Source organism: Mus caroli, chromosome 13, assembly GCF_900094665.2.
Source record: "Mus caroli chromosome 13, CAROLI_EIJ_v1.1, whole genome shotgun sequence".
NCBI classification, from domain to species: domain Eukaryota; kingdom Metazoa; phylum Chordata; class Mammalia; order Rodentia; family Muridae; genus Mus; species Mus caroli.
This window is the reverse complement of record NC_034582.1, coordinates 110,205,659-110,225,501: the sequence shown is the minus strand read 5'-3', so window position 1 is coordinate 110,225,501 and position 19,843 is coordinate 110,205,659. Positions and strand designations below refer to the sequence as shown.

General features: G+C 44.2%; 1 protein-coding gene across 2 annotated transcripts in view; it reads left to right on the top strand.

The window, feature by feature from the left end:
• Nucleotides 1-3,206: 3,206 nt before the first annotated feature.
• Nucleotides 3,207-19,843, top strand: part of Parp8 (poly(ADP-ribose) polymerase family member 8) — a 176,479-nt gene continuing 159,842 nt past the window's right edge. The window contains exons 1-3 of one of the 2 annotated variants that reach the window (XM_021180032.2): nucleotides 3,207-3,403; nucleotides 3,491-3,592; nucleotides 4,539-4,593. In XM_021180032.2, the coding sequence (XP_021035691.1) occupies nucleotides 3,298-3,403; nucleotides 3,491-3,592; nucleotides 4,539-4,593 (263 nt within the window). In that variant the 5' untranslated portion in view covers nucleotides 3,207-3,297. Of the gene's footprint in view, nucleotides 3,404-3,490; nucleotides 3,593-4,067; nucleotides 4,186-4,538; nucleotides 4,594-19,843 lie in introns of those variants that run through there. The other variant, XM_029468348.1, reaches the window with a different exon arrangement.

Below are 19,843 nucleotides of genomic sequence, written 5' to 3'. Positions count from 1 at the left end.
AAAAAAAAAAAAAAAAAAAAAAAAAAAAAAAAAAAAAAAAAAAACCAAAACCAAAACAGAAATGAAACTAACAAACCAAAGCAAGAAAATAAAAAAAGAAATTAAAGGGGAAAAAAACCCTCAAACATCAACAAAATAAAGCAACAACAACAACAAAACAAAAACCACAGGAGTTGGGCATGGTGGCTTAGTCTGGTCTACACAGTCAATGAGTTCCAGGCCAGTCAGGGCTACATAGAGAGACCCTGTCTAAAAAAACCACAACATCAGACAGAATAAATCACAGGAAAGCCTGATGTGGCATGAGTAGTATGTAAGATATTATAAAATTATTTCAGATTTTCATACAGGAGAAGTGAAACCTTTGGGCAGACAACTATATGATCAAGTCCCCGTGAGGTAAGAGATGTTAAGCTTCCAATAGTTCCGTGCTCCTTACAGAAGAAGGAAGTAGCCAAGAATCCAGGAGTGAGAGATAAAGAGGAAATGAAAGTGCTTTTGTTGTCTGAGGTGTCTACAGAAAAGCAGCCAGGGGGATTTGAACTTACGAGGTCCTCATCAAATCCCATTCTGAGGAAAAGAAGTGGTCATCGTGGTTGTGGCTACAGCGGATCTAGGGGATGTGGAGCTGTGTTCTTCAGCTTCAGTGGGGATGGCTGTACAAGACGGACCGGTTCGTGTCTGCCCGGTGAAGTAGTTGGGACGAAACTTTATTTTCTGTGAGGCAGAGTTCCATCTGTCAGGGAGGACCATATCAGTCTTACTAAGTCTCCTGTCAATACTCTCAGGCTCAGAACGGCATCGAGGAAGGCTCTGAGCCATTTCAATTCCTCGTAGGAACTCGGCTAATAAAGAAGCTGTCTGGAACTGGCGTATCTTATAGAGAAAGGCTGCAAGGAACAATGTAGATAGAGAGGTAGAAGAACCTACCACTCTAATAGGCATCGCTTACAGGAGTTAAACATGGTTGGAACACTGTTAAATAAATGTTATGGGCAATGGGCTTTGTTGCCATCCCTTTTAACGACATGTTGAGAACTAGGATAGGCTGATACCTTAACTCTTAAGCTTGCAATACCTTGCCTTGGTGTCTGGCTGCCTTAAGCGAAGGATTATCAGCCAAGCAGCCAGCCCAAATACGCTCATCCTAGCCATGTGCCATTCCGAACACTCCTCTGGAGACTTTAGGAAGCTTTACTGCAACCACCACTGCTCCTTGCCTCTGGGATGGAAGAAGCAACCCAGCTACCGAAGTGAAGCGTAACTCTTAACTCCTAACCTCACGGTCTCGGATGCGAGTGTTTCAAATTGCACTGGATCTCTTGCTGCCCCAAGCCTTGGTAAACTCTAGATAACCTTGAAGCCTTCTCCACCCACTATCAGCTGGAGACTATTTTCCCTAGTGATCCTCAGGCCTGCGATTGGTGCCCACATGGTCCCATATGAGGGAGGAACTGCCAGGATTGGTTCATACACATGTTTTTCTTTCCTGGCTATATAATCAGATTATTTGGCTCACTTTATCACAACATGAACCCTTAGTGAAGTCTCTTCAAGCAAGGCAGCGAAGGGAAACGGAAGGCCTTGGGTGGTCTGTGGATGAGATCCCGAGTGCTCTCAAGCTTCAAGGGATGTGGATCTGAGCAACTATAGGCCTCAGACCAGTCTCACAGTGACCTGTCTCTGTAGTTAGGCTAAGGATCACTGTGTCCAAGGCCTATAAGGAGCCCCACCTAACTGCTGTGGGGTGTATGCTGTCTTCTGCTGTCACTAAAGGCTGTCGGAAACTGAGGATTACAAGAGGAAAAGCGTGAGACTACAGATGTTGTTAAAATGCTGGATATATACCATAAGCCTCCAGCCTGAGTGTTTCCAGCAGTCAGTCTCAGCCTTGAAAAGGGTTTGAAATTCTAATACTCTTCTGGGCGTGTCTGTTCTGCCCTAGGCCCCAGGGTACTGACTCAGGCTTGCCAGCACAGGAAAAACTTCCCCTACTCACTATTCCTATCTCGAAGATTAAAAGGTTCTGGACCACATGATTGATAACACCTCCTACATTCCAGACACTGCTTGGTCTTAGAATGCAAAACAATATACCTATGGTCTGCCTGGGGACATTTCTCAGAAACGATGCTAAAGAAAAGTGCTTGGTGGAGCTGGTTCAGGTTCCTTGCGGCAGTAAAGGTGGACCAACCATCATAAGCTTAAAGCAGGGCAGTAGAGAGCGGATCTCGACAGTATGGTTTTCCATGTTGCTCAAGGTATCAGGGCTGGAGAAACTTACCCTTGCCTCAGCCCACAGAAGGCTGAGGTTTTGAATAAGACCCAAGCCAGGTATCCCTGACTTAGGGAGTCCCCTCAGGCCAGTTTCTTATGAACAGAGCTGAAAAGGAAGGAGAGTCTTTGGAGTTTTCTAGAAAGGGCTTCATTTTCAAAAGAGCTCCTCAAACCTGGGAGAAACAAACAAACAACCCTGAGAAGCAAAAGCAAAGCAAAACAAAATAAAAAAAACCCCATCACCTCACCGTCACCACCAAAAAAGAAGGCATTAAGGAAATGGGAGAGTCCTCCTAGAGTGATCCCCAGCCTTTCTCCCTTTGCCTGATGTGATTACAAGGAAAGACTTGTTCACTTTATTTATTTTTAATTCGTAAAGAATTTTTTCTCTTCCCCTCTTTCTCCCTCCCAGCCACTCCGGCTTGGGTTTCCGTATGACTCATAATTCCTTCTGAAAGTGGAGTCGAATTCATAAAAGTGGTGGAAAGAGGAGGGGTGGTGGTGGTGGTGGTGCGGGAGAGGCTGGGAGCTCCAGGGAGTCTTCACTACCTACACTGTCACTCAGCTCCCGGCGCGAGTGGCAGTCGGGGGTGGGGAAATCCAGCCTGCACGGATGGCGGATACTATTAAAGCCCCAGCGGCGCGCAGCCGGGCCCGGTGACCCGCGGCGGGTGCGGGAGGGTCTGCGGCTGGCGGGCGGCGCTGCAGCAGCCTGGGCACGGCCGCCGCCCGCGGGCGCGAGTGTGCGCGGGTGTGGGAAGGCCGGCGTGCGGGCCGCGAGGGGTGTGCGCGCGTGAGTCGGAGCGGGGCTCGCCCCTCGCCGGCGCCTGCCGCTCCACGGCTGCCGATCGCTCTCCAGCCGTCCCCGGCCCCCTTCGGGCCCCTCGTTTTCCTACGGCCGTCAGTCCGGGCGGGGGGGAGGGATAAAGTGAGACTCGGTGTCATCACCATCCATTGTCAGAACAGGAGGAAATTGGAATCCAGCAGCGGCGAGCAGCAGCTGGGCGGTCACATCTGGGAATGCAAAGCCGACCTCCCCCTCCTCCTCCTCCTCCACCTCCTCCTCCTCTCTCACCCGGGATCACTTCCGAAACCACTTCGCCTTCAGCCCCTGCCTCGGCCAGAGGTTTCATTTTTAACTGAATATTTACGAAAGCTGGAAGCGTGCGAGGGGGGTGGGGTGGGGTGGAAATAGCGGCTGCTTCTTTTCCAGGGATTTATTTAATGGGGATGTGTTCAAGGCAAGAGAGAATTCAGAAGGATATCGACGTCGTGATCCAGAAGTCAAGAGCCGAGAAAGACTGCCTGTTTGCAGGTGAGTTCTTGCCTCTCGGATCCTAGGACCAGGAGCCAGCCTCCCCTCCGTCTACCCCATTGCCCAGATTTCTGACCGCGACGCGTGTAGCTTGGGAGTGTGGGGCGGCAAGTCCCCGTTCCGGGTGTATTTGGAAATAGCTGCAGCGGCGTGAGCTGAAGCCCAAAGAGGAGGGGGCCACGAGCCACCCCCCCAAAAAAAAAACCCCACCAGGCCAGGGCAGTCTCCGGTTCCTGGGGCAGGACCCGCGCGATCAGAGTGCAGGGGCCGGGCGCTGGGTTCCAGCCATCGGCGGTGCCCAGAGCATCCGAGCTTTGCCTCCGGGCTTCGGCAGCCGCGGCCGAGCGGGGCGGGCTAGAGCCCGGCGGCTTTGCGCCATCGGCCGAGCGGCGGCGGCCGGGAAGGGACCGGCTGCGCTGCGCTGCGCAGCGCTGCGCTGCTCCCGCCAGGCGCCGAGGCCCCCGGAGAAGGCAGCGCTGGGCCGAGCTCCCGCCCCCCTCCGCTGCACCCGCTCCTCGGCGAGCGCGCAGGACACCGCCCCGGGGAAGGGATGGATTCCCGGGGTTCCCGAGCTACGCAGGCCCAACCTGGGGGTCGCTTTACGTCCATCTTTGCTCCCCGCCTCCCCCACCCCCCCCATCCAAGGCCGAGGGCAGTTCGGGCTTCGCAGTCCGAAGCCTGCCAGGGGCTGCTTCCGGCTGCCTGGCTGGGAAATTCCCGCTGTTGCCATGACACCCGGCACTTGTTGCGGGGGGCGGCCTCCCGCTGCACCCCACGGGGTGCTCCGCATCCCCTCCTACACCACCCTGCTGGCTGCCCCTAGCTCTCCAGCCTTTGCTTCCCTCCCCATCGGGCCTCCTAGGCTCACACGAAAGAGCAGGTTCAAAACAGAATTGGGGTTAAAAACAAAGCATGGGGTGGCTTATAACACGACTTTCCGTTTCAGATTTCAGATACTCAGACTCCACCTTTACTTTCACCTACGTTGGCGGCCCCAAAAGGTATTTATGTGTATAGAGTTGCTTCATTTCCTGTTCACACGCTTGTGTTTCCTTTGTTCCTGGTGTCTTCCGTGTTTGGGTATTTTTTTGCTTGTTTGTTTAATCTTGGGACTGCTATCTAGCTGCATTCCTAGCCAGTTGTCTCCCGATTTTATATAGAAGAGGGAAAATAAATATGTTTGAAGTTTTTTTTTTTCTTAAGCTAACAGAGGACGAGCAGAACTCCACATAGTGTTCTGCTTCAGTAGTAGATTGCTCTTTAGGCGTTCTGGATTTGACACAGGCGACACCGTGCAAAATTGGTACATTGAGCATGGAGTGAAATACGTGAAAGACATAAAAAGATGTCACAAAATAGTTTGATCGCCAGTGCTTATTTTGCCAACGTGTCTCTTTTTCCATTTTCCTGAAGGTTGACATAAACACGTGGTCTTCCCAGTTCCCTAGGCGTTTTTCTTTTTTCCTCTGCAAAGGAGTGGTTATTTTGGTTTTCACATTTAGTTGTAGAAAAGATTTTGGAGTTATATGTAGCTGGAGTGGATGGCTTTTCCTTTGGGGGAAGAGATGCATATTTTAGTAGTCAATTGTCAGGGCTTTGATGCAGCTCAAAGGCAATTTTGAACGGAGGAAGAAGAATTTGCATCAAAAGTTTCTACACCTTGCTTTCTTCATTTTTGTGGTTTGGGTTTTCTTTATCCAATTGCTTTTAGAGACAACCGGTTTAAAAGAGCTGGGGCTACTGACTTAGTCTGTGGAGACTCTTCAGCCTAGTGCTGTTGTTAGGAGTCCACATTCAAAATAGCTTGACCACCTTCCAAAATATCTCTTAGCTAATGGAAATATTTATGAATATGGAAATGGCAAAGAAGCTCTGGTCTGTAAATATCTTTTTAAATGTGTACCCTTAAAATACTTAGAATTTATGTTGCGTCATTTATCTCATAATAAGATTTTAGAATGGTTATCCTATACCCAAATAAAGTCACCCTAAGTCCCAGGATTGGCCTCACATTGATTGACTAGTTGAGAATGTATCAATGAATTATTAAGCTTCATTGCCTTTTGGGGGAGAGAATAAATTACATTATTTCCTAATTTCTGAGAGTACCATCATTTTTGTAATTATGGATCAAATTAAATTAGAGGGTGTTTGATTAAATTAACACTGCTGCTACACTTAATATCCGAAGGACATTATTATATGACGGATGTCCTCTTAGATAACTATAAGGGCTAAAACATTCTTTGTGTCAATTGAAATCATTCCCAGGCAGTTAGGTGGAGTCAGTTGTCACCTTCCTTTAGTGGATGGTGGGGATAGGGATATCCTAAGTGGGCTTTTCTTTGAGGTGTGTGTGTGTGTGTATGTGTGTATCTTTCCTCAAGCCTAGCCTGGCCTAGAACTCACGGTAGTTCTCCTGCCTCAGTCTTCCAGGTGCTCTGATTTCTAGTAAGACACTTGTGGTCTCAGTGTACTAGGAGGGGCACACGATGACTTTAGTCGCTTACATCTGCTAGATGCTGCAGTTAAGATTTTTTTTTTTATTAGCAATTCCTGAGCTGGAGGTGGAGAAGTTATGAATGTCTCCAGGATCACGTCTAAGGTGTTGGGATGAGTAGTTAACTAATTAAGATAACATCAGTTTTCCCTGTAGGGACCATGACTACTTTTAAAGTGAGAAATGCTTCCTTTGCTATGTCATTCTATTATGAGGTGATGTTTTTCTGTTGTGCCTATTTAAGTATCTGGGGCTTGTGTGTATAATAGGGAAAGAAAATTGGTAGAGCTCTGTGATTGCCTTGTTTTCTCCGAGGCTGGTTCAACAGCGCAACAAATATACAGTTGTTTAATACAGGACAATAAGAAATCTATTTTTTATTTGTATGGTGGGGCAGAGAGTTTCTTAGAAATATATTGCTTTCATTAGCCGTATTAGAGACCCACAGTTATCCACTTCCCAACTCGACATAGAGATCAAGTATTTAAAATTAAAATAGCGCCGGGCGTGGTGGCACACGCCTTTAATCCCAGGACTCCGGAGGCAGAGGCAGGCGGATTTCTGAGTTCAAGGCCAGCCTGGTCTACAGAGTGAGTTCCAGGACAGCCAGTGGCACATGCCTTTAATCCCATTTAATCCCAGGACTCGGGAGGCAGAGGCAGGCGGATTTCTGAGTTCAAGGCCAGCCTGGTCTACAGAGTGAGTTCCAGGACAGCCAGAGCTATACAGAGAAACCCTGTCTCAAAAAAAAAAAAAAAAAAAAAAATTAAAATAGCTTTGCTGGATTCTGATTTATTTATGTATTTTAAAAATTGATTTTGATCCAGTCCCACTGTAATCCTGGCTGGCCTGGGATTCACCGTAAAGGTCACTCTGGCTTTGGACTTGGTGTTTGTCCTGCGTTTGCCTCCTGAGTGTTGGGAGTTACAGACGTGACCAACTACACCAGCTCTGTCTCTATTTATTGTGCTTACCATCTTATAGGACTGGATTAGTGTTGTCATGGCAAATAAATTAGACTTCTCCATTGAAGGAAGTCTTCTACAGAGAGTAGTGGGTTGAATTGATTTCAGCTGCTATTTCATTGAAACCATTAGAAATGAATTTTTCAATTCAAGTTGTAGATAAAATTTAACATAACCATTTAATCATACCTAACACGTTCTAAGAATGACGTACATGCCCCAAACATTATAAAAGGTGATCATTTCACATTACTATTTATTAAAAGAAAGAATTCAGAGCTTTCATGTTTGCTTTTGTAAACTTTAGTGTGTCTGTTGATAACTGGAAATGCAAATCAATGATTTGATGGTTCGGTCCGAGCATTGGCCTTATACACAGGGGCAAAGTACTGGTTAGTGTTGGGTGTCCTGCCTTGGTGGATTGAACTGAGGGGTGAGGATGAGGAAATACCTGGATCAAAGCTGGAAAAAGTTCGTGGGGCCCCTCTCCTCACTTTCAGGTGTGTGGAGGCTCAGAGACGGTTCAACGGGCATGGCAAGGTCCCATTTATGCAGTTAACTGAGGCGTGCCAAGGTGTGAGTCCCCGTTCTGCCACAGTGCTGAGGCATATGCTGCCTCCTGTACGTAGGCTGTTTGACCTTCCTGAGGATGCAAACAGAGTCACATAAACAGACACAACAGACCAAAGGGCTGAACAGACACTTGTAATGTTTAATGTCTGTTGGTTGGGGAAAGGGTGTTAAATATTGTGAACATTGCTTTTCCAGGCATCTACCCCCGCTTAACATTTGTTCAATACATAATACTGTTTAACTCTCTCATTCTAGCAGTGATCCTTTAACAGCCCCTATCCCCACCCTGAATCCCAGGGCTGCTTGATTCCAGACGTTTGCTAAGAATAGACCTCCGCTGTCCACAATTTAGAGTTCATGCAAAAAGTCATTTTTTTTCCTATTACACTTTTCATGCTTCTGACCTTTTGGCACCTTCTTTTTCCTATACGAAGTAGCAGGACATTCCTTAAAACCTCAAAGGAGAGGAGCTCTGATTTTGCATCTTGCCTGTGGTCAGACATAGAATTAGTGCCAGAAGAAACAGAAGGGATAAAATGTGCGGGCACCAGATAACAGGGGGATAGGAAAGCTGACTAAATCTTTGGGGCCAGAGGTTATTAAAGTTCAGGGCAGAACCGAGTACACCGTTGCTTTGATTGCCTGACTACAGATTGCTCTGGGAATTCCCTTAACTTTTAACCATGGAAAGATTGTGACAAATAAAACATATGTTTTAAAAACCATAAGAACTTCTGGTTGTTAGAAGTTTCGAATGGGCTGGTGAAGTGGTGAAGCTGGTAAAGGCACCTGTCACCAAACCTGATGACTTGACTTCAGTCCCTGCACCCACCTGTCCCCTGAAAGTGTCCTTCCGGCATCTCATGGCTTGTACCTGAGCAGGTGTGTGTGCACAGGTGCAGAAAAAAATAAGTTAAAATATTTAGAAAACAAGACATGCAAAGAAAAGAAGAAGAGGAAGAGAAAGGAAGAGGAAGAAGGAAGGAGAAGAAGGAAGAAGAAGAAAGAAGAGGAGAAGGAGAAGAAGAAAAAGACGACCAAGGAGTTCCTATGACTTCTGTTAATGTATTAGTTTATGCTCTTAGAATATTTTTATATACATATAAAACGCACACATCCAAAGACTGGATTACATTTTTCTGAGAGGTTCCATTTCTTTTGTGTGTAGTCTGTGGGACTGAACACAGCATCTTCGTGCTCTCTGAGTATCCTACCACTCATCTGCATCCCTGCCCTTCTTTTTATTCTCTATATTAATGTTTCACTGTGCAGGCTAGACTTGAACTCACTCTATAGCCGCAACTAGTCTGGCCCTTGTGCTTTTCCTGCCTCAGCTTCCAGAGGAGCAGACATCACAACCTTGGGTCACTGGTGCTGGCTGAGAGGTCACAGTTTAGAACGTAATATTAGTGCTTTTCCTTTAGAAAGGATGTGAACATAATGAAATGTTCATTAAATGGAGATATTTCCAGTCAAAAAGCATGACGGCATCTTAGGGATTATAATATTTAAACGGAGTATACGATAGACCTAAAATATCAACTCCTGGGAGTCTGAAGTAGAATTATAAGTTCCAGTCCAGTCTGTCATATGTATTGAAACCCCACCTTTAAAAAAAATCTAGTATTTATATCAGAAATTATGAAATTCGAAGTGTTGTATCCAGCAGAAGTTGTGAATTCGCCTATCTATGTGTAGCCTCAGTTTATGGGTAATTCTCCTTTATGACATCATCACAGGTGGATTGACATCTTTTGGAGCATAATTCCTTATCCAGGGATATGTTTTGGAGTATTGTGCAATAGCAGTAGTGCACCTTGGAGCACCTGCTACCTCCTGTTTCTCAGTATGTTCTGCCTGGTTCCTTCCTTCTATACTTTGCTCTCCATCCTTTTATCTTCGAATCCCTAGGCATTATTCATTGCTGAGATGCTTGCTAAGACAACATTTTCATCTCAGAAATCTTTCCTTGGAATCATTCCCTCTAAGGTCCTGCTAGATGTTTCTAAAGCTATGCCATAATACACAGATGCATTCTACCTATGAAGGGGGTTACGGCTTCATCCATCTACAATACAAGGAGATTACAGTAGGTTGATATGCATCTGTAATGCGTGACCTACCCCGCACCCTGGTTTACCAACACAGCACACTGCTAAGAGTGGCTTCCCCTTATGATGGAAGTCTCTGAGCATCACAAGAATGTATCTGATATCTTGAGGGCTAATCTTGGAAAAGATAGAAATTGAAAAATAGAAGGAAGTTTCCTGCTTGAGTGTGTATTGGCTTTGCATTGTTAAAAAGTGGAAAGCTTAGGTTAAAACTTCCTACATTAGTGGCTGTCTGTTGAAACTCATTGCTTGCCTATGTATCTTTGTAAGCATTTTAGAAAAGGAACTTTGTCACTGTGGTTTCCCTTGCACCTCGAGCACTGTCTAGTACACTGTTTTTCCCCATAAGTAGATGTTTTAAGAATTATGAAATGAATGCTAAAAGAACCTGGCAGGCAAGAAGGAATTCTCTAACTTAAATGACCAAATATGGAGATACTTGAACACTCCGAAGAGCCCTCACTCTGGTGGTACCACTTGTAATGTAATTGCATATGACTCCAATGTGAAAAAAGTTGCCTGGCCAAGTTACAATTTCTGTGTTCTGTCTCTTACATTCAAGTTTCTTTGTGTGTGTGTGTGTGTGTGTGTGTGTGTGTGTGTGTGGAGTGTGTGTGTGTGACAAGCACATAGTGCCATTGTTTAAGATAATACTCCAGTTATTTGGTAGACTAGAAATTTGAACTCTTAGTCCAATTTAAAAAATGCAAGAGTCTGGTCACCAAACCAATTTTCAAGAAGGTCGAAGCCACCTGAGTGTTAATCTCATATACACGGGTGGGTGGCTTTAGGGAGAGACAGTATATACAATTGCAAAAGGGCATTTGTTTTCTTTGGATTTCATTAGTAGCACAATACCTAGCCTTTTCATACATGTAGATTTAGTGTGTGGATGTGTGGGTGGGTGTTCATGCCATGAACATGATGTGACTCACGTGTGGAGGTCAGAGGATCACCTTTGGCAGTCCGTTCTTCCCTCCCACCACGTGGGTTCTGAGTATAGAACTCAGGTTGCCAGGGTTAGCAGCAGATGCCTTCACCTACTGAGCCATCCTGCCAGCCCTGGACTTCCTTGGAAAGGAGTGTATATAACAAGCACATGGGTTAGGAATCTGAATCTGAAAGGTGCATGAGGTAATCCAATCCTTTTTGTTTTGTTTTGTTTTGTTTTCTGAGACAGGGTTTCTCTGTGTAGCCCTGGCTGTCCTGGAACTCACTCTGTAGACCAGGCTGGCCTCGAACTCAGAAATTTATCTGCCTCTGCCTCCCAAGTGCTGGGATTAAAGGCATGCGCCACCACGTCTGGCTCCAATCCTTTTTAAAAAGGTTCGATTTTTATTGTTTAGGAGGTGTCTAAGTGCTCAATATAGAAATCCTGGAATATGTAGTTATTTGAACCATCAAATGCCCCTCAAGATGTCAGAAGAATGATCACTTTTTTTTAAAATAGAAAATTAACACATTTCTTTTGGCAGCAGGGTGTTGCTTACCATGATTTAGTGTTACATTAGTTATTATCCAAAAAACCCCCTGGCTTCTTAAAAGTGTCTTACTTAAAGTGTGAAGGCTACCTCAGATGCTGGAATGGCCAGAGAGGGGAGTGTGAAGGAAACTGAATAAGTAAAAGGGGACCTGGTGATCCCCTCTGAACCCTGGGTATGTGGAATTGAACCTGTGTCCCTTTTGCATGGAAAGCAAGTGCTGTACCTACTGAGTTACAACTCTTAAGTCATAGCTGCGAGGCTGGGCATGGGGATGTACACCTGCAATCCTAGCACCTGGGAAACAGAGGCAAGGGCATTTCTGCAAGTTCCAGGTGGGGCAGGTATGTAGAGAACCCGGACTTAGGAAAGACAGCAGTGGTATTGACACCCCCTCCCATCCGGTTGCTCTGTCTTGTGTAAGTTGTTTAGAAAAGAATTCATTATTAGATGAAATTTCAAGCCACTGACTTAAAATAACCTGTGGTTTAGCATGAATAAGGCTTTATTAAAGCATATATACTTAAGATATTTAACCTTTTTTTTGTGGATTAAGGCAATACTGTTCATGATACTTATTTTGCTGAACACAGTCTCAGCAGAGCGCCTACCCCTCTTCTTTCACCTTCTGTGTTTACTCTGAAGCAAAGTAGTCATTCTGTTGGTTACTTTACATTATAACTAAAGAAATTGAGGGTAGGGCAATTTCAAATAGGTTAGCTTTGCACAAGACAGTAGGGCTATAGCTCAGTACAAGTCAATGTTTATAGAACGTGGAGGGGAATTGGTTCAACTGGCCTGACTAGAGTTGTTGGGAATATTTAGGGACAGGGAAGGCTTGCTAAGGGATGTTTTCCAGGGTCAGTATTGAAAAATCTCCTGGTTGGCAAGAGATGTTCCTGGGCACAGTGCGAAGTGTAATCGTTGGAAAGTTATATACCTTGGCCCTGGAATGTTTAGGCAAATATTTGACTAGTCCATTTAAATTCTCCATCATTACACTGCAGCATTGAGGAAGAAAAAATTTTTTTTCATCAATCCTGAAAATATTTTTCAATTTGGTACCCTGATTTGCCTTCCAGTGGCTTGGGCTGTAATAGGGTGGATATTGCTTTAAGATAAAGATTTAGTCAGTGTATTTTAGGCAAGTACTGACAATGGGATACTTTAATTTCATTCCCAAAACACCATTTTTCCTACCCCTTGGTGAACACCCATAGGAAATAGGATAATAATTATTTCTATTTTAGTATTTGAGACAAGATCTCACTTAGGAGCACTGGCCAGGTCCTTAAGTAGAAATTCTCCTGGAGCACCTCTCCAAGAGCCTAGATTAGAGGTGTATGTCACCACAGTTGGCAAGAAGCATATTTTTAGAAATTTATTTTTGTATATGTGTGTGTACATTACCTGTTGTGCCCAGGTTCTTGTGTGGAGGAGCTCATGTGTTGGGGTGCATGTGTGGATGTCAGAGGTCAACCTCAGGCTCTTTGGTTCTCAGCCCCCACTTTCCTTGAGACCGTGTCTCCTGGCTGCTTTTCCAGTGTATATGCCAGTCTGTCGGGCCTTTCAGCTTCCAGTTAGATTGTCCTTTCCCTACCTCCCATCTCCCCAGAGGAGTATTGGGATTGCAAACACATGCCACCACATTCAGCTTTTCCTGGGTTCCAGGGAATCTGCACCCAGGCCGCCAGGCTCTACCCACTGAACCACCTGTCCTGCCCCTTATTTTGGTGCTGTAATTTAGGTTTCTTCTAAGACATAGCTCCTTAAATGCTTGGCGCCACCACCCGCTCAGGTTTGACAACATCTCCATCTCAGTTCAGCACATCAAAACAAACCATTTCCCCTTTCGAACAAGCTTCGTTCTCTGGCCCTTTTCCTGGGCAAAATCCTATCTGAGTGAGGGATGGGAGTTGGGAGTCTCAGGCTTCACAGATTCAGCTGTCCCTTCCTGATGTCTTATATACACTCCCCCCTTCACCACCACCTCTGCCACACACACATTTAGGAACTGTTCTTGTCAGCAGTATCCCCCCAGCATTTATATCATGCCCTGTTGACCTCAGCTTAGACTACTAGCACTTTATAATAGAGTGTCCTTTAAGGTCCTCATTATTATATTCTAACCCATTCAATTTCCTTACCAGTTGATTTAAATAATAATAATAATAATTTTTTAAAGATAAAATGTTGCTGTGTAACTCCAGCCTGGAACTTGCTATATAATACAGGCTAGTCTGGAATGTGGGGCTGTCCTGCTGGGATTGCAGGCGTGCACCACCATACCCAGCTTCCTTAAGTGTTTCCACAAACACAGATGGAACCATACATGTCTGTTTCAAATGTCACAATCATTTTTTCCCCCATCAACTTTACATTTCTGGTTTGGCTTTCAGGAAGTGCTTTCTAAATCCCACCACTATTTGGAACATCCCAGACTTCTAAATACTGGCTTTCTTTTCTCTGTCTACTGACTGCCATTTCTCCACTGAACAGCAGTTTGATTAATTTAGCATGCCGGTGTTCAAAGCTGATCGATAGTAAGAAATCCTACTTGTACAACGTAGTTGGTTTGGGTACCACCGAGGTTGTGGATCTTAGTATAGAGTCAAGCTCACTTGTGTTTTCCCAGTGCCGTGTTCATTCATTCAAACGTGTAGTGTATGTAGAGGTGGGTAGGACAGGGTAAAAACCAGAAGACAGGACACAGTCTGATAGGATAAGAGAGCACGTGGATTAACACCTTCTGTTGCTGGCTACTGGTAAACCCCAGCCATAAGAGTCTTGAAGGTCTTATCTGAGTATTGGTGAGAAGGAGTCTGGCAGAGGTACTGAATACAGGACGACAGGGCCTTCCAAGATGGCACAGTAATAGAGCACCTTCCTTCCATGCACAAGGCCCGGAGTTCCATCCCAGCTCCATCATCTAAACAGAGGATGGCAAATGGTTCCATGCACAGTTTAACAGGGAGGGATGTGCTGAAGCCTGCAGAACTCAGGCCAGGTCTCTCTGTACAGAGCTGGCAGGACTGCAAGCCACGTTGATTTCCCCACACCTTTAAAGTGTGGGCTGAAGGATGAATCTCGAGCCAATGCCGGAGTGCTCGGTTGAAGCTTATGTTGGCCGCTTATGTTGGAGTGTTCTGGGCCCCTATAGGTATTCTGCTGTCCCAGTGTTCAGGAAGCTGAGGCAGAAAGTTATCAAGTTCTAGCCCAGTCTTCCTGGGGTGCATATCAAGACTCCGTCAAAACAAAACAAAACAAAATAAACAAACAAACAGTCTAAAACAAAAAGCAACAACCAACCACCACCACCCAAACCAAAGCTCACCAACCTCCATCACTGTTTTATTTTTGCTCAACCTGTAGAGGCTCTTATTTGAGAATCATTGATCAAATTATTGGGGTCGAAATGTGGACCCTGAGGCACAGAAATGACTATATTTCCTGGCCTTTCATACTTAGGAAGAAAGATACTGGAAACACACAGAAAACAAGGCCAAGATCAGCCTCAACTGGCTTAATTAGAAGTCAAAACCAGAAGAAGGCAAAATGGTTCCAGAGAGATACATCAATATTTCGTTTAGACACTATCATTCCAGGGCCTAGTGTGCCTAGATACAGTGAATATTTATGTCCTTCATGCCAGAGTGATATTATTTCCTATATCATATGAAAGCATTCCCCTAACCGTTTTATTAAATCTTAGGGCTGTGGCCACATATGTCAGGGAAATGCTCCATTGATTGTTATTGAGCTGTTTTAATGTTAAGAGTCTCAGAGTCTTTTATATAATGGTGCTCTTTATATATATCCAGGAGATGAATGAAGTTTTCAGGGCTGCTCAGACTTACTCGATTACGGATCTAGACTGTCTCTGGAGAGTTTTTTTTATGGAAAACACTTTGGCAAACTCTGTGTCTTATTCATTGGAAATAGTTTACCGGTAAACAACAACACTGTGCATGGAAATTGCAGATTCTTACTGAACCCCGAAGAACTTCTTTTTAGCTTTTCTGTTTTCTAATGAATGTCCTTTACAACAAGGAAAGTCCTGATTAAAAGGCAGCTGGTGTTTCACAGCACTAACTTTTCTGCATGTGGATTTATTTCTGTGGTCCTCCCTCCTCTCCCTGACTGGGCCAATGTGGGTTCTCACTCTTCTTAGTGAAGGCTTGAGGTTAGTAGGGACATCCTTCCTGCATGATTAGCAGTCAGACTCAAGGAGGTGCTGTAGCTAGATAATGGTTCTACACTATCTCGTTATGCCCTTGAATTTCTGCTGCTGTGGCTGCTGTAGAGTGTCTTAGAGAACAGTCTGGTGGCGCATCCTTTGGAGAAATTCATGGTGGAGGAACTCTGGAATTTGTCCGGATTAGTTCATTTCTTCTATAAGTTACATTGAGAGGGAAAAACCAAACCAAACCAAACCAAACCAAACCAAACCAAACCAAACCAAACAAACCAAGAACAGCAACAACAACAACCAAGTAACCAAGCAGCCAACTAACAAACAAACAATGAGAGAAAATATCTGACTGGCTAAAGTCATTGCTGTCCTGGGAATCTCTGATACATTGTCACTCTCAGCCTGTGCCCTTTTAAAAGGCAGCATCTCAATGTTATGCCTTAGGAAGTCCTGTATCACTTTTGGTGGTACTTGACTGCAGCCAAGAAGCCTCTGCTTTTAGGTGCACTGTGGTGGGCACAGGGATTGGCAGGTGTTTTGGATAGTTCCTGGTGATCTTCACTGTCATCGTATAATAATTAAAAATGCTCCATGGCTTTTATAATGCAGAGAAGCCACAGGTCCATAATGCTAATAGATAGTCCATTCATTTTAGGTTTCTTACTCAGATGTGCAAAATCTTAACTGAATGGATTGTGTGTGACAACTCATGAGACAGGACACACACACACACACACACACACCTTAGTTTTGTTTCCTATTGTAATAAAATACCCAATTAAAACAAAAAACCTTAAGGAAGGATTTATTGTGTCCCACCATTCCAGCTTACAGTCAGTAGGAGCCTGAAGCAGCTAGTTATATCACAGTCAAGAGGAGAGAGAACAGATACATGCATGGATGCGTGTATTCAACTCACTCACTCCACTTTTACCCAGCCCAGACCCAAACCCAAGCCTAGGGGATGATGCTGCCAACAATGGGCAGGTCTTAGCACCTTAGGTAAAGTCGTCAAGGTAATCCTCCACAGACTTGTCCACACAGTAACCTGATCTAGACACTCCGTTACCAAGACTTTCTTCCCAGGTCATCCTAGATCAGGTTAACAACTAGAAACTAAAACTAATCTCCATACCGTGTCATTGACCTACGAGCAGTCTTAAGGTATTGACTGCTTAGTCTGAATACTAAAACCTACCAGGTAAGGATGAGGTAGTAATCATTTCTTATTAAAATATATCACAACTAGACACTAGACAGAAAAATATTCACCAAAAAGCAGCTATTTAATTACCACCATAAAACATGGTGAGACGATTTCTGCAATGAGTGGTCAGACGTATTTTTAGGTAACTGAAGAAAAAGTTTGACTAGTTTACTGTGAGCCAAATTCTTTTCCCGTCGGGCGGAAAGCAGCCTAGCGGAGACGGTGATTTCAGTGTGTCTTAATTAGGTGATTTCACTGAGATCGCTATTCTTGGTCGGATTTGGCTTCAGACTGGGAGAACCTGGGCCAAGAAATGCTTTAAACTTAATTTTTTTGAAATTGTACTAGTTTAATTTAAAAAATGTGTTTCATGTGTTGACTTCCTATGCCATTAGCCTAACATTTCCTGGACCTTCAGTTCTTGATGTCTGGCACATGCAGCATCCATCCTTTTCAACGGTGGGCAGTTGGCAGGGGGAAAATACCAAAGTTCTGTAGGAGTTTATAAAAGTTTCTGTTTTTCGAGATAAGGAAGTAATTTGCAGCTTCTGAGTACGTTTTGAATATTATTCCGCTTTAATTGTATCTTTATGATCCAAAGCCAAGACTTCCCCAAACTGTACATAAAGATTTATGCACAGACAATTTAAAAAAGACTTACTTATGTGAGTATGCACTGCATGTATGTATGTGCACGTTGTGCCTGTGTGTCTGGTGTCCAAAGAGGCCAGAAGAGAGTGCCAGATCCCTGGGAACTGGAGCTGTCTAAGCACTGCCCTATGGGTGCTGGGAACTGAACCTGGGTCCTCTACAAGAGCAGCAAATGTTCATAACTTCTGAATTCTCTCCAGCTTCAAGAATTCTTTTAATACTACCGAAGCACAGAGAGGTTTGGATCAAATAAATATGAAATAAATTAACTAGTTTGATGAAGTAAACATGTCTTGGCACAGTGGATAGTCTGTGTTATGGTCTCAGCTAACTACCTGGAAATCAATCACAATTTTATACTATTAGAAATCTGCCACTGGTTATATTCATATAAGATTATAAACTAAACAACAAGTAATTATTTAGTATTCTAGGAGATATTAACAACCTTTATAAAAAGTTTTTATCCTTCTGTGGGGTACCCACTGTGCCTGAGAAATATATTAATATGTAAGCTGGACTATCATTGAGTAACAACATATGATATAAAAAGATTCTATGTATACACAACCTTAAAACAACCTTCATTTAGTTGCATTTATTTAGTTTGGAGGCAGAGACTCCTCAGATAGCCCAGGCTTTCCTTGGATTGCCTGGGTGATCCTCCTGCCTTTTTTTATTCAGTGTTGGGATCCAGGGGTCACCCACACGTCTGGTTTATGAATTAATTTTCTTCCCTGAGAGCTTTCTGTGTATGATTCCATAAGCTTAGTGAAGAAAAACATTATTAAAATAGGTGTGGGGCTACAGGCCGTAATCCCAGCACTTTGAAGGTAGAGGCCTTGGGGAGTAGGAGTTCAAGGCCAGCCTGAACTACATGAAACCCTGCCTTTCTCTCAAAAGAAAGAAAAGAAAGGGAAAAACAAACAAACAAAAAACAAAGCAAGAAAAGAAAAAAAGGAAGAAAGGAAGAGAAAAACTTTCATTATATTTCTGTCTTATAGTAACTTAGATGACCTCTCTCTCTCTCTTTCTCTCTCTCTTTCTCTTTCTCTCTCTCTCTCTGTTAGTGTGTGTGTAAATACAGTCTCATGGTTGGGTTCTGAGGACAGTTTTGGGTGCTGACCTTGTCTTGTGCCTTGTTTGATGCAGGGGTTCCCTGTTATGTCACTGTGAGAGGTGTAGTCAGCTATTCTCCAGCCTTGGCTTCCTTCTGCCTTTTAAGGGACCGTTTCTAAGTAGAAATGGAACGAATGTAGTAAGAAACAGATCAGAATTAGTCTGGCTTGGTTTACACCTTTAATGCCAGCCCTTGAAAGCCACCGATGACAAGTTTGAGGGCAGCCTGGGCTACATAGCAAGCCTATATCTCACCGAAACGAGACAGAGTCATAAAATTGGATCTGAGTGAAGAAGTAAAATCTGATGTGGCACAGATCCAGTCAGCCCTGAACACTGCTGGCACCGAGCTCTGCCAGGTTTTCGTAAGATCTATGCATTGCTGTGAAAATACAAGCAGGAGTCACTTTTGTAGCCCGCTTGAAGGCACGGAGTGTTGTGAATGTCAGTGTTGGCTGAAATGAAGTACCCGGAGAATAAATGGGCAGTCCGGTTAACTTGCAGACTAACTCACAGGTCGTTCCCCATAGTAGAACAGAGGCAGATTCTACTTCCAGCTTAAAAAAATAAAACTAAACAAAACAAAAAAACAAAACAAACAACAACAAAAAAAACAAAACAAAAAAATCAAGCTAACCAAACCAAGCTCAACCAAATGAAACAAAACAACTTGTGTTTTTCTGCTTGTCAGAACAAATGAGTCATGACTGTCCGATCCCATTACAAATAAAATGCCATTCCTTAATCATTTTAGTAATCATAACTTAATGGCCCTTAAATATGTTTCATTTTTTAAAAAGCTTTCAATAAAACATAATCAAGCACTTGAAATCTCTCCTTGTATGCTTCCTCCCTCCCTTCCTCCCTCCCTTTCTTGCTCCCTCCCTCCCTTCCTTCCTCCCTTCCCCCTTTTCCTTCCTTCCCTCTTTTTCTTCTTCCTCTCTCCCTCTTTCTCTTTCTCCCCTCCCTTCTTTCTCTTCCTCTTCTCTCTTTCTTTCTTCTCTCTCTCTCTCTTCTCTCTCTCTCTCTCTGGCTTAGAATGAGTTGGCTTTTACTTTAGATGTCTTATCTGTTCCCAAATGCTTACTGTTAACTGACCCATAAGAAAAACCCCATTTAATCATGACACAGAACTCACTGTGTAGTCCAGGCACCAATGATCTGAAGTCAGTTTGCCTGTTCAGACTCTCAGTCTCCCTATCCTCTCCTGCATCTGCAGCAGCAGCAGCCTCACAGGTACCCACGTGTATGCTTGTAGCCCAGAATCCTCTAGGATTCCTTAACTTTTGTTAGGTAACAGGGCTTAGTTGAAAAGAAAAAGAGCCGGGCGGTGGTGGCGCACGCCTTTAATCACAGCACTTGGGAGGCAGAGGCAGGCGGATTTCTGAGTTCGAGGCCAGCCTGGTCTACAAAGTGAGTTCCAGGACAGCCAGGGCTATACAGAGAAACCCT